The 12,245-nt window shown below is 34.8% G+C and overlaps 1 protein-coding gene across 2 annotated transcripts in view; it reads right to left on the bottom strand.

Annotated features, from left to right (window-relative positions):
- RNGTT (RNA guanylyltransferase and 5'-phosphatase) overlaps nucleotides 1-12,245 on the bottom strand; it is a 269,902-nt gene that overhangs the window by 224,447 nt on the left and 33,210 nt on the right. For both annotated transcript variants that reach the window (XM_012750902.3, XM_076003118.1), the window contains exons 7-8: nucleotides 7,283-7,392; nucleotides 6,003-6,104 (exon numbers count right to left, since the gene is read on the bottom strand). In XM_012750902.3, the coding sequence (XP_012606356.1) occupies nucleotides 6,003-6,104; nucleotides 7,283-7,392 (212 nt within the window). The remainder of the gene's footprint in view (nucleotides 1-6,002; nucleotides 6,105-7,282; nucleotides 7,393-12,245) is intronic.

Genomic DNA, 12,245 nt, shown 5'->3' with positions numbered 1-12,245 from the left:
GAGCTAGGCTGATGCCATGGCACTCACTCTAGCCTGTGCAACAAAGTGAGACTCTGTCTCAAAAAAAAAAAAATTGGAAACACTCTAAATGTCTATACATAGAATGGTTGAATAAACTAGGATACATCCACACATTAAGTACTATGCAGTTGTGAAAAAGAATGAGGATGATATCTGTGAAGTGATTTGCAGTGGTTTCTAGTATATACTATTAAATGGGAAAAAGCAAGGCACAAAAGACTATCCAATTCTAAAGAGTATGATATCTTTCCCGTAAGAAAGGAAAAAGAAAAATACACATGTATCTGCTTATCTGTACAAAAAGAAACACATGAAGGATAAACCAAAAAACAAAGAGATTACTTACTCACAAGGGGTGAGTAGAAATAAGATACAAAGGTAGGAAAATGGGAAAGGGTTAAAAAAGATAGGCGAGAGTAACATTTCCTAGAGTATACCATTTTGTAAAATTCTAATTTTTAGAATCAGGGTAATGCTTCACATACTCAGAAACATAAAAAATTCAAATCATCAAAAGAAGGTGAACTCAAAATAGAATACAAACAGAAAAAAGTGAAACTAATTTTATTACAAATGAAAACATAATTATTTTGACTTATCTCAAGCTTATAGCAAAAAAAAGATTATACTGAAAGGGTTGATAGGAAGAAAGAAAATAATTTAAGCAACTTTAGAACATAGCCACACTTTGACTACATATCCTAAGGCAAAAGTCAGACCAACTGTTCACAAATATTATACTCCTCACAGGGGCTTGGGAATAGCAATTCCAAAAGTACTTTATGCATATTACAGTAAATATTGTAGATAATAACCAAGTTTCTCATTGGTAGAGAAAGGAGTTACAAATAGGAAAGAAAAAAACTTGAATAAATCCTATAGTATTAAATTACAAGTATCAATGTGAACACATGACTTTGAAAAAAATGTACACACATACATATAGACACGTAAGTAGACATGCATATATGTATGTACACACACATTTCCTAGCTCTACCCTCTGAGAGGGCCTAGAAGCAATGTTACCCAAGTATTAATGAGCCCACTTAGTACCCAGAAATTCGTTTGTAAATACCACTCCTTAGAGAAATGTTTGATTTCAGGGCTGGGGTAGGAAAAGTCCAAGATAAGCCTAGAACATCTAGGGGTGTCAGAAAGTAATAAAGTGCTCAAGAAATGATAAGGCCAGGTGCAGTGGCTCACGCCTGTAATCCCAGCAGTTTGGGAGGCCTAGGCAAAAGGATTGTTTGAGGTCTGGACTTCAAGACCATGAGATCAAGATCAGCCTGGGCAACAAAGCAAGATCATATCTATACAAAAAAAATTTTTTTTGATTAACTGGTTGTGGTGGTTGGCACCTGTAGTCCTAGCTATGGGAGGCTGAAGTGGGAAGATCACTTGAACCCAGGAATTTGATGTTAACAAGTGTGCTATGATCATGCCACCTCACTCCAGCCTGAGCAACAAAGCAAGACCTTGTCTCTAGAAAAAAAAAGAAAGAAAATGATGGGAGATGTCAAAAATACATGAGTCACTTGAAGAGGTTCTCAATGGTCACATCTGAGACATTCCAAACAATAAAATAATTATTAAATTATGACCCACAGAATATAAAAGCATAAAGAAAAAAAAGAAAAATTTCTTCCTTACAGTTGAATTCTACTATTCTATAACACTTAGCAAACTTTACAATGATACCTATTTCAGGTAAGAATCATCAATGAATGTTATAATTAACAGGAGGAAGGATAAGAAACAGGATATTTACACAGCCTCAGAGTATCTCCCCCACAACATTCTTTTTTTTTTTGAGACAGAGTCTCGCTTTGTTGTCCAGGCTAGAGTGAGTGCCGTGGCATCAGCCTAACTCACAGCAACCTCAAACTCCTGGGCTCAAGCCATCCTGCTGCCTCAGCCTCCCAAGTAGCTGGGGCTACAGGCATGCGCCACCATGCCCGGCTAATTTTTTCTATATATATGTTAGTTGGCCAATTAATTTCTTTCTATTTTTAGTAGAGACGGGGTCTCGCTCTTGCTCAGGCTGGTTTCTAACTCCTGACCTCAAGCGATCCGTCTGCCTCGGCCTCCCAGAGTACTAGGATTACAGGCATGAGCCACCTCGCCCAGTCCCCCACAACATTCTTATTACGTACAAAGGGGAAAATAGTAACTTTATCATGGACAAATCTGGCAAACACCAACTCAACCAAGAGATCAAAGTTATAATAACATCACCAGTTATAACATCAGTAGATAATAACATCACCAGATAATAACATCAGTATTATCTGCCTTTTGAAAGGACACACAGAATATTACCTCTGTGATATTCTTGCCAAAATGCATAACCTGAATCAAGAGGAAACAGACACACTTTTGAGAGACAAGCTACAAACATCTGCCAGTGCTATTCAAAAGTGTCAAAGTATAAAGAATTGCTCCAGAAAAAAGGAAAAGAAGAGACAAGACAACCTAATGAAACATGTAATTCTGGATTGGATACTGGACCAGACATAGGACATGATTAAAACTTCCAGTGAAATTTGAATAAGGTCAATAGTTTGATAATGTCTACATCAATTTTAATTTCTTGATTTTGATCACTGTACTATAGTTACATAAGATGTTAACATTTGGAGAATTTGGTTAAAAGACACATAGAAATTCCTTGTACTATTTTTGGGATGTTTTTGTAAGTCTGACATAATTCTAAATGAAAAGATAAATTTTAATTGAAGTCTTAGAGATTAAAAAATGCAACCAAAAGTAGTCAGAGCTACAAAAACTAAAGACATCTTATTTTTTAAAAGTACGATTTTACTGAAATACAAGAAACAACTCTAGCATCAAACAACCTTCTATTTCACTGGTTTCTGCGACTGCAGCAGCTTAGTGTCTATGGATTCACCTACTATGACTAATATAAATTTCTTACTGGTTCATTTTTTGAAAACATCTATATTTCTATATTATTTGGCTTTACATTTAGAAAATACTCCCTATTCTACAATGTTTTAGAATCTTGTCAAAAATGTCACTCTACTTACTGTTACTTCCAGGCCTTGGCTAAGCTAATACAAAATTTTTAAGCAATACCTTTTATTGCTAACTATATCCAGGTCTCATATTACACCCAATTTCAGAGATCCTTCGATCTAAACATTGTTATTAGATCCACAAATGGCCACTAAATTTTGGAATAATGATAATAAAAAGAGATCCCACAGTCTATCCTGACATGGCTTTAAATGCAATGGAGTCTAGGGTTCACGGCTGTTAATCAGCTCATGGCCTCTAAGACCATTCTACAGTCCCCTCAAGCTCTTTTCACTCTGAAAAATCACAGCAAATTCTTCTTCCATGCTATTTGACTTAAATTCTACCGTGCAAAAGAGAGATTTTTGCACTGGTCCAGAAAATGCCCTGTATACATTTTTTTTCTCCCAGAATAATGCATCCTAAAACAGAGTAGGTATTCAATAAATACTCAAGGGCTTTCCTTTTGTTTTTGGTGGAGCATGGTTCTAAGAGAAATGAGATATTTCCATTACCAATCAAAAACATATTAGCTCAAACTACTTTAGCCAATCACCTAGGGGTCTGACTGACTTAATTGAGACACAGAGAAAGGGGTATACTACTACAAAGGAGGGAAAATAAAAGCAGGATGGCAGAAACAAGTGACAAATTTTGTAGGCTTTATTATTTTGCTCCAGATTTATCATGATACTGTGAAGAAGGCCATGTAGAAAGTAAAGAGTACCTAAAATATGAAAAACATCAGAGGTTATGCCACAACCCTAAATCCCCAGGCCATTTGGTAGTGAAAAGCCTTGATGGAGGCACCTTGATCTTCACCTTTTCCATTCTCTATCTACTCAAAGAGTTAAGTAATAAACGCACCTGTTAAGATGTTGTTACATATCTATTAATATTAACAATATATGTCTCAACAATATTCTTAACATCTGCTAATCCTTACTACCAATTTAATCGATTCTGAAATTAATCTAGGCTGGGCGTGGTACGGGCTCACGTCTGTAATCCTAGCACTCTGGGAGGCTGAGGCGGGTGGATTGCTCAAGGTCAGGAGTTCAAAACCAGCCTGAGCAAGAGCAAGACCCTGTCTCTACTATAAATAGAAAGAAATTAATTGGCCAACTAATATATATATAGAAAAAATTAGCCGAGCATTGTGGCGCATGCCTGTAGTCCCAGCTACTCAGGAGGCTGAGGCAGCAGGATCGCTTGAGCCCAGGAGTTTGAGGTTGCTGTGAGCTAGGCTGACACCGTGGCACTCACTCTAGCCTGGGCAACAAACCAAGACTCCGTCTCAAAAAAAAAAAAGTTGAAATTAATCTAATACAAAAAAATTAAATAAATATAATTTTAACACTCTGAAAATAAGCAGTGATGCTAATTTTTACTTATCCTTCAAAAACACGTAGCCACAGGGAGGAAGTACAGAAGAGGTAAATGATCCCAATTATCTACCTCTGTTTCTACAACTATATCCACCTTTGTATAACTCCTGCAATCATACAAGGAGAGCAACTATTTCATTTTATTTCTATACTGTTTGAATTTTGTGTCATGTATTAAAACTAATTTTAAACCTAGATCATTTTTTAAGTAAATTCAAAATAATATGAAAAAATGAACATATATGTAAAACATACTTGTTATTTAACAAGTATGGAATTAGTATACCAAGTATTAATATTAAAAACAATAACTGCTATATAACCTAAAGAAAAAGGTCAATACCACAATTACGGTAGTGATTATCTCTAGGTGATAATATTTCTCTTCATTTTTATTAATTTTATTTATGCTATTTTCTAAACTTTGTTAAATGAATCTGTCTTACCTAAGAAACACCTAAAAAAAGCTAGAAAATGCTAAAGGGAAAGATTTTTTCAAAAAAAGAAAAACAATTAAAATGAAAGAAAATATTTTTACATATTCCCAAATAAAAATCGAATATAATAAAATAATCTAGAAAGTATATCATATTGAATATATCATCACTATATTCACCTAATAATGACATCAAGTTGTATCTGCCCCACTTCATGTCTCCATATGAATCTTTTACGGTAACGACAACTTAAATGTAGATGAAGATAGAATGACACAAAGGGTATATATAACTGCCACTCTGGCATTCAACAACTTCTCATAAAATTAAATGTAACCTACATCATCTTCAAAGTAAGTTAAAAAACTAATATATATATGTACTTATAATTATCCTAAAATAATTATGAAAAAGTTAATAGGACTTCTATATTAATATCTGTTAAAATAATTATTCCAACTATTATAACACTTGCTGAATGAATAAATATGTGTAGCAAAACTGTAATCAATACAAAAAATATGGATCACAAGAGAAAGAAAAAATGAAATGTTACTGAGATGCATAAAACTTATATTAATGAATATTTTAAAACTCAGGAATATGAAATTTGAAGTTAAAGCTTTGTTGTAAGAATACAACCACCATAAAAATATATAAAACTTAAAAAAGTATTAGCAAGGATTAGGAGAAAAAGGGAAACTATTCAAAGGCATAAAATATAGAATGAACCAGGGACAGTTGGTCATTTTTAGAATATAAATTGACAACTTATCTATTAACTTTAGACATGCCTAATATCCATTAAAAACAAGATGGTGGGCACTAGACATATTCAAAACCACATTAAGAGAAAATGCTTTCAAACTTAACATTCAGTATAGACTTATATAAATTAACAGAACTCTGAAACCAAAAATTTAGCAGAATGAGATAGAACTGTACTTCATAGCCTAGAATACTAGCAAAACAAAAACTATACTATTTTTTGAAACATGTTTATTTTGCTGTTGAAATCAGAAATTCACACTCCCAAGAGTGCAAACTTTCCCTAACAACAAAGCAATATTCTTCAAGCATTAGGGTTATTTGTATATTTTTTTAGAATTCTAACTTACCGAGTACCATCTGCTTTCCAGCTTACTTTATATGGCTTCTGCTCTAAAAGTTTAATATTTTGTTTGTCCATAGAAACAGGCTGTGCTCCAGGGAATCCAGACCTTAAAGAAGAACATTTTATTACTATCATGGCTGGTATCCATAAAAAGCAATACATGTCTTAAACCACTCTCAAATGAATCACACATTTACCACAATGTTCTCCCTATCATGAGATGAATGTCAATTAAAATAATATCAGCTTTCACAAGAATGCTAATAACAGGTTATCATTTTCTTGACATTTTAGAATTAAGTTAACAACAGAGTTCTAAATTGCTACTAATATACTATAATTATTGGGCTAATTTTAAAATACTCACATATATGATCTTAATAGTAAAGCAGGTAAGTCTTTTGCTTTAAGAAGCTTAAATCTTGGCTTAATGACCTTACATTATTCTAGACCCCATATTTCTCCATCATGACATATACAAATTGACATAATTCTGCAGGATTGGCAATGTTATGCTCAAAAGATGTCCAAAAGTGACAAAACAGGAGAAACATGGGTCAAGATTAAGGTACAATGGCAAGGATTTAACACAACACTAAAACCAATATAATTTATTCTTTATTTTCATCTTTTAATTAAAATTATTTTTAGCTAATTTATCTGATATTTAGGTACTAGTAATAAAAGTTCTTTATATTAGGCATTTATATTATGAATTTTTTACAATTAATAATACTGTTTCCTTGTGTCAAGTTGTATTACAATTTTCTGCCACAGATAGCAATGATCTGTTGAAATGACCATAGATCAAGACCTGAGAACAACAGATAACAGCAGTGAACTCTCTGCTGAACCATCTCCCATGAAATTTCTGATAAATATTTTCAAGTCACTGTAGTGAGCAGAGTATCTTTAAGGTTGACTTCCCCAGGCTTCCGATTACAGAAAAACTGGAAGATGAGGCACATTCAAGTTTCACCTCTTCTCCCTTAATAAAGTGATGAGACCAGCCCAAACATTAACCAGCAGCAATAGAGTCAAAGACATTAAACAAATACTAGTGACAACATGTAATTTTCTATTACTTTAGGAAAACATGTGAGTCATCTAATTTTGATTCAACTGTCTACTGATTATCTTGAAAAATATCTGACATCTTTTTAAGTACTCTCTGTAAACATGCTAATAACTTCAAGAAGCAAAAAGGCTATGTCAATGTTTAATCAATTTTAAGTGTTACAGAGTAAGAAAAAGTTTTATTTAAAACTTTAAAATATTTATTACCCTTCCCAGCCACAGAACTGATGACACTTCTGCTGTACCTCTCCTAACTTTGGTTGAGTTGTTACTTGAGTTACACCTTTAACAGTTACACCTTCCAAGAAAATAGCACCCTTTAAAAAAAAGAAAAGAGAAAGAAAAATATATTTATATTACAATTCAAATTTACAAAGAAGAGACTAAAAGATAAATTAGTTTATTTTGACAAATCTGAACAAGTCAATATATGTAACAGAAATGGTCTGCTACAAGCAGCTCCACAAACACCCCTAGGATTGTACACTGTTTTCCTTAAACCAGCATATATTTTCAATATACATAGCCCAGTGTCTAGGTCAAAGATACTCTCTATAGGCACTTCTCAGTAATCACAACAGTAATAATTTATCTACCATTTACTAAGAGCCAAGCAGAGTAGCTGGTGTTTTACAAAACTTCTCTCCTTAATCCTTACAACAATGAAAAATAGATTGTATTAGATTTATGTAACAGATGAGTAAATAAAGCATAAATATTTTATGTATTTACTCAAGCAGTAAAAGAAAGAATCTGAACACAGGCCTATATTATACTACTCACCAATGGGGGGGGAGGGGGAGAAGGAGTTATGTCATTATGGGTGGGTATGGATCCTAAGGAGATAAACACCCAAAATATATGCCTTTGTAAACTAGAATAAGAGTATAACAGTAGGCAGAGTGGCTAAGCCACAGTCATGGATCAACATAAAAGTAAGTATCACTCATCATTGATTTTTTAATCTAAATTCTTTAACTCAGAACTACATACAGTATCTTACTATATTTTGTAGCAAGCATATTTTTTAAATATCACAGAGAAGTGAAGCAGATGGAGAATTTATATACCATACAAATAAGGAAAACTTCTAGAAATTTTAAAAACTAAAAAAATAGTTTAGAGTTATGCTATACAATTACTTTCAGACCCATAAGAGAGCTGGCATCAGTCTCAAGAAAAATCTATAAAACTCTAGATATCAATGTAATTAGCAAATAAAAAATATGGTCTACAAACTACAACGATCAACTTCTGGCAAATTTTGGCAACTCAAGCCACTGGTAAGAGCAAAAAAGAACACTTAATATTTAGTTGACATACATCCCTGTTACATCTAGAAGAATACTATGTCCTTCCAGCAGACACTGGTCCTACTCTTTGTTCCTAATTTGAAATTACTTCTTATAGTCACCTAATCTATCTTCTACTTTGTTTTCCTTAAATGTCCATAATTTAGGGATGTCATGAGCCAAAGGATCAAAGAGCACCATCCCTCTCCTATGATACCATTACCTCTCTTTACTAGCCAATGAAATTTCTGTTTTAAAACCATTTCTATCATTGAGTATAGTAACTAAAGAAAAGAGTATTTTTAAAGGAAAGCTCAACCAGGTAGATGAGGTGTATAACACATTTAGTCATTGAGAACACTGGGATAACTTCAATATTCTTATAAAATCATATATTGTATATGCTAATTAAAAAGAGAACATTAAGACAGTACAATATTTAGCATCTTTATTCTGAAAGAATTGACAGCGTTGGAGATTTCTTTTTAAGTTTTAAATGAAAAAAGTATCTACCTTCATTTATGACTATGTTTTTCCTAAGCAAAGTTAAGAAATATATAATGATTTCTGAAATGCGTAAAAGTTAAGGCCAAATTAGAATACGTTTGTCCTAAAAACACAAACATTATTTCTTTTTTTAAATAATAAAAAGGACTAGCACATGGAGAATCTGAACAACTTTCAACCAAGTGCTTTTCTATAGTATTACCAAAGAAATATTTAAATAATATTTCTATGCAGTTGAACAAGCTGAATATTTTTTTTTTTTTGAGACAGAGTCTTGCTGTGTTGCCCAGGCTAGAGTGAGTGCCGTGGCATCAGTCTAGCTCATAGCAACCTCAAACTCCTGGGCTCAAGCAATCCTCCTGCCTCAGCCTCCTGAGTAGCTGGGACTACAGGCATGCGCCACCATGCCCGGCTAATTTTTTCTATATATATATTAGTTGGCCAGTTAATTTCTTTCTATTTATAGTAGAGACGGGGTCTTGCTCTTGCTCAGGCTGGTTTCGAACTCCTGACCTCAAGCAATCCGCCCGCCTCGGCCTCCCAGGGTGCTAGGATTACAGGCGTGAGCCACCGCACCCGGCCACAAGCTGAATATTTTTAAGTTAACAGAGCTAATAAATATTGAGCATCAGTACAGATTTTGAGTTTGGTTATAAAAGATAACCCCAGGCCAGGCGCGGTGGCTCATACCTGTAATTCCAGCACTTGGGAGGCCGAGGCGGGCAGATTGCTGGAGGTCAGGAGTTCAAAACCAGCCTGAGCAAGAGTAAGACCCCGTCTCTACTATAAATAGAAAGAAATAAAAGAAATAAAAAAAATAAAAAAAAAAAGAAAGAAAAGCTAACCCCAATCAGCTAGTAAATGTCTGTCATCCATTTCTTTTTCTTCTTCCTTAATCTTTCCTACCGTGTATCAACTGCTTTACTTTCTATAGCTTCCCCTATTTTCTTTTGCAATAAATATTAAGTAAAAAGAAAGGTAGAAATAAGTCCAGTAAAGACATTAAGTATGATGTACTTTACACACAAATAATATTTGGTAACTTAAGGGTAACATAATTTGCTGCTTAATGTAACTACAATAGTTTCCTCTGACAAAATATTCATTTTTATTACTCAAAATTATGTGGTAACTCCAAGAAAGATCATTAATTCTAATTTATAAACAGCAATGTCTTAGGTCTAGAACTATTCTTGAGCAGATTATAATTGAGATTTAAAGTCACTAACATTTATTTTCACTTGTCAACAATTATTTTCTCAGTTTGTGGAGAAAAAAATCAAAAGTGAAAAGATAATGTATGCTTAAAATAGAATAAGTATATTTCATAAACAGAGTCTACCGGCCTTAAAATTAAAATTTGTATGTTGGCCAGGTGTGGTGGTTCACGCCTGTAATTCTAGCACTCTGGGAGGCCAAGGCGGGAGGATCGCTTGAAGTCAGGAATTTAAGACCAGCCTGAGCAAGAGCTAGACCCCGTCTCTACTAAAAATATAAAGAAATTAATTGACCAACTAAAAATACATAGAAAAAATTAGCCAGGCATGGTGGCATACGCCTGTAGTCCCAACTACTAGGGAGGCTGAGGCAGGAGGATTGCTTGAGCCCAGGAGTTTGAAGTTGCTGTGAGCTAGGATGAAGCCATGGCATTCTAGCCCGGGCAACAGAGACCCTGTCAAAAAAAAAAAAAAAAAGGCCGGGCATGGTGGCTCAAGCTTGTAATCCTAGCACTCTGGGAGGCCGAAGCAGGTGGATCGCTCAAGATCAGGAGTTCGAGACCAGCCTGAACAAGAGCGAGATCCCGTCTCTACTAAAAATAGAAAGAAATTAATTGGCCAACTAAATATATATAGAAAAGATTAGCCAGGCATGGTGGCGCATGCCTATAGTCCCAGCTACTTGGGAGGCTGAGGCAGGAGGATCACCTGAGCCTAGGAGTTTGAGGTTGCTGTGAGCTAGGCTGACACCATGGCACTCTAGCCCAGGCAACAGAGTGAGACTCTGTCTAAAAAAAAAAAAAATTGTATGTCTATTACAAACAGGTCAAAAAGGAATGAGTGATCCTTTAGAAGGAAATTAATTCAGAAGATGGAGGCAATTGATATGTGAGAGAGCCATGTGTCTGTGTGTGTGTAAAGAAAGAATGTATACAAGTGTATATGTGTAATAAGCACATTTTCATAATGAGGAAAATACGTTATTGGTTTTATTCAAAAAAATGATCTCGGACATCAAAGGAGCAAGCAACATCCCTATAAGTCATACTCTTCCAACTCAGTAATGGCATATGCTCAAAAGATGAATAAAGAAGGTCTCTTAGGCTGGGTGTGGTGGCTCACACATGTAATCCTAGCACTTTGGGAGGCCAAGGTGGGAGGATTGCTCGAAGTCAGGAATTTAAGACCAGCCTGAGCAAGAGCAAGACCCCGTCTCTACTAAAAATAGAAAGAAATTAGCTGGACAACTAAAAATACATAGAAAATAAATAAAGAAAAAAAAAGGTGTCTTAGTCTTAGGAAAGTGAGGGGCCAAGCACAAAACGTGCACCACTGTTGTGAACCCAAAGAAAACTATCAGAATTCACTACAAGGAGTCCATTACTTCAAATCATAGTTACATCAATGTGAGTGTCAAGAAAGGAGGACTCTAACAAATAAAGTCTCAAGCTAAAATAACCTCATTATGTCAAGAGATGGGAGCTACAAAAGAATCACTCTGAGATTGCCTCTGTTAACTATCTTCAACCTCAGAGAGAAATAAAATATGAAAGCTTTCCCAAATGTGAATTTGACAATTAATTACATCTACACTTCTCATCCCTGTCAACCATGTCAACTACTGTTGACATCACTCACAATTCAACTCTGTTAAGTCACCTCTGATGGTTTTGTCCTCATTGTTTTAGTGCCCCTAATCCTTGGTTCATCTTACCAATAATCACCTTCCCAAAGAGTTCCAACATAAACCCTGACATCTTTTTATAAATAACTTTCCCCTATAAACTCAACCTTTTTCTTGAATACTTCACACTCTGTGTCTTAACTAAAAGCTAGCTCTCTCCAGGAAGACCACTTCTCTCTTAAACCTACTTATTCTCCCATTGCCCAAATCCCATGGAAGTGGCATAAACTATGCTACATCTTTCACTGCTTTCCTAATCTCTTTCAAAAGCCCCTATTCCATTTATACTAACTCCATTCAACTATATCACATAGCTGTGGTAAAGCAGACATCCACTGTGGTTGATGGCACAACTCTCTTTAAAAGCTGCCCTCCCATCCACAAAGATGGGGCCTAACAGCCATGTTACATGACAGTACAGGATAACATCCCAGTCCAGCCAAAGCTGATGAGAACATGAGTGAACCCCT

Source organism: Microcebus murinus, chromosome 5 (assembly GCF_040939455.1).
Source record: "Microcebus murinus isolate Inina chromosome 5, M.murinus_Inina_mat1.0, whole genome shotgun sequence".
NCBI lineage: Eukaryota > Metazoa > Chordata > Mammalia > Primates > Cheirogaleidae > Microcebus > Microcebus murinus.
This window is presented reverse-complemented; position numbering and strand designations above follow the sequence as displayed.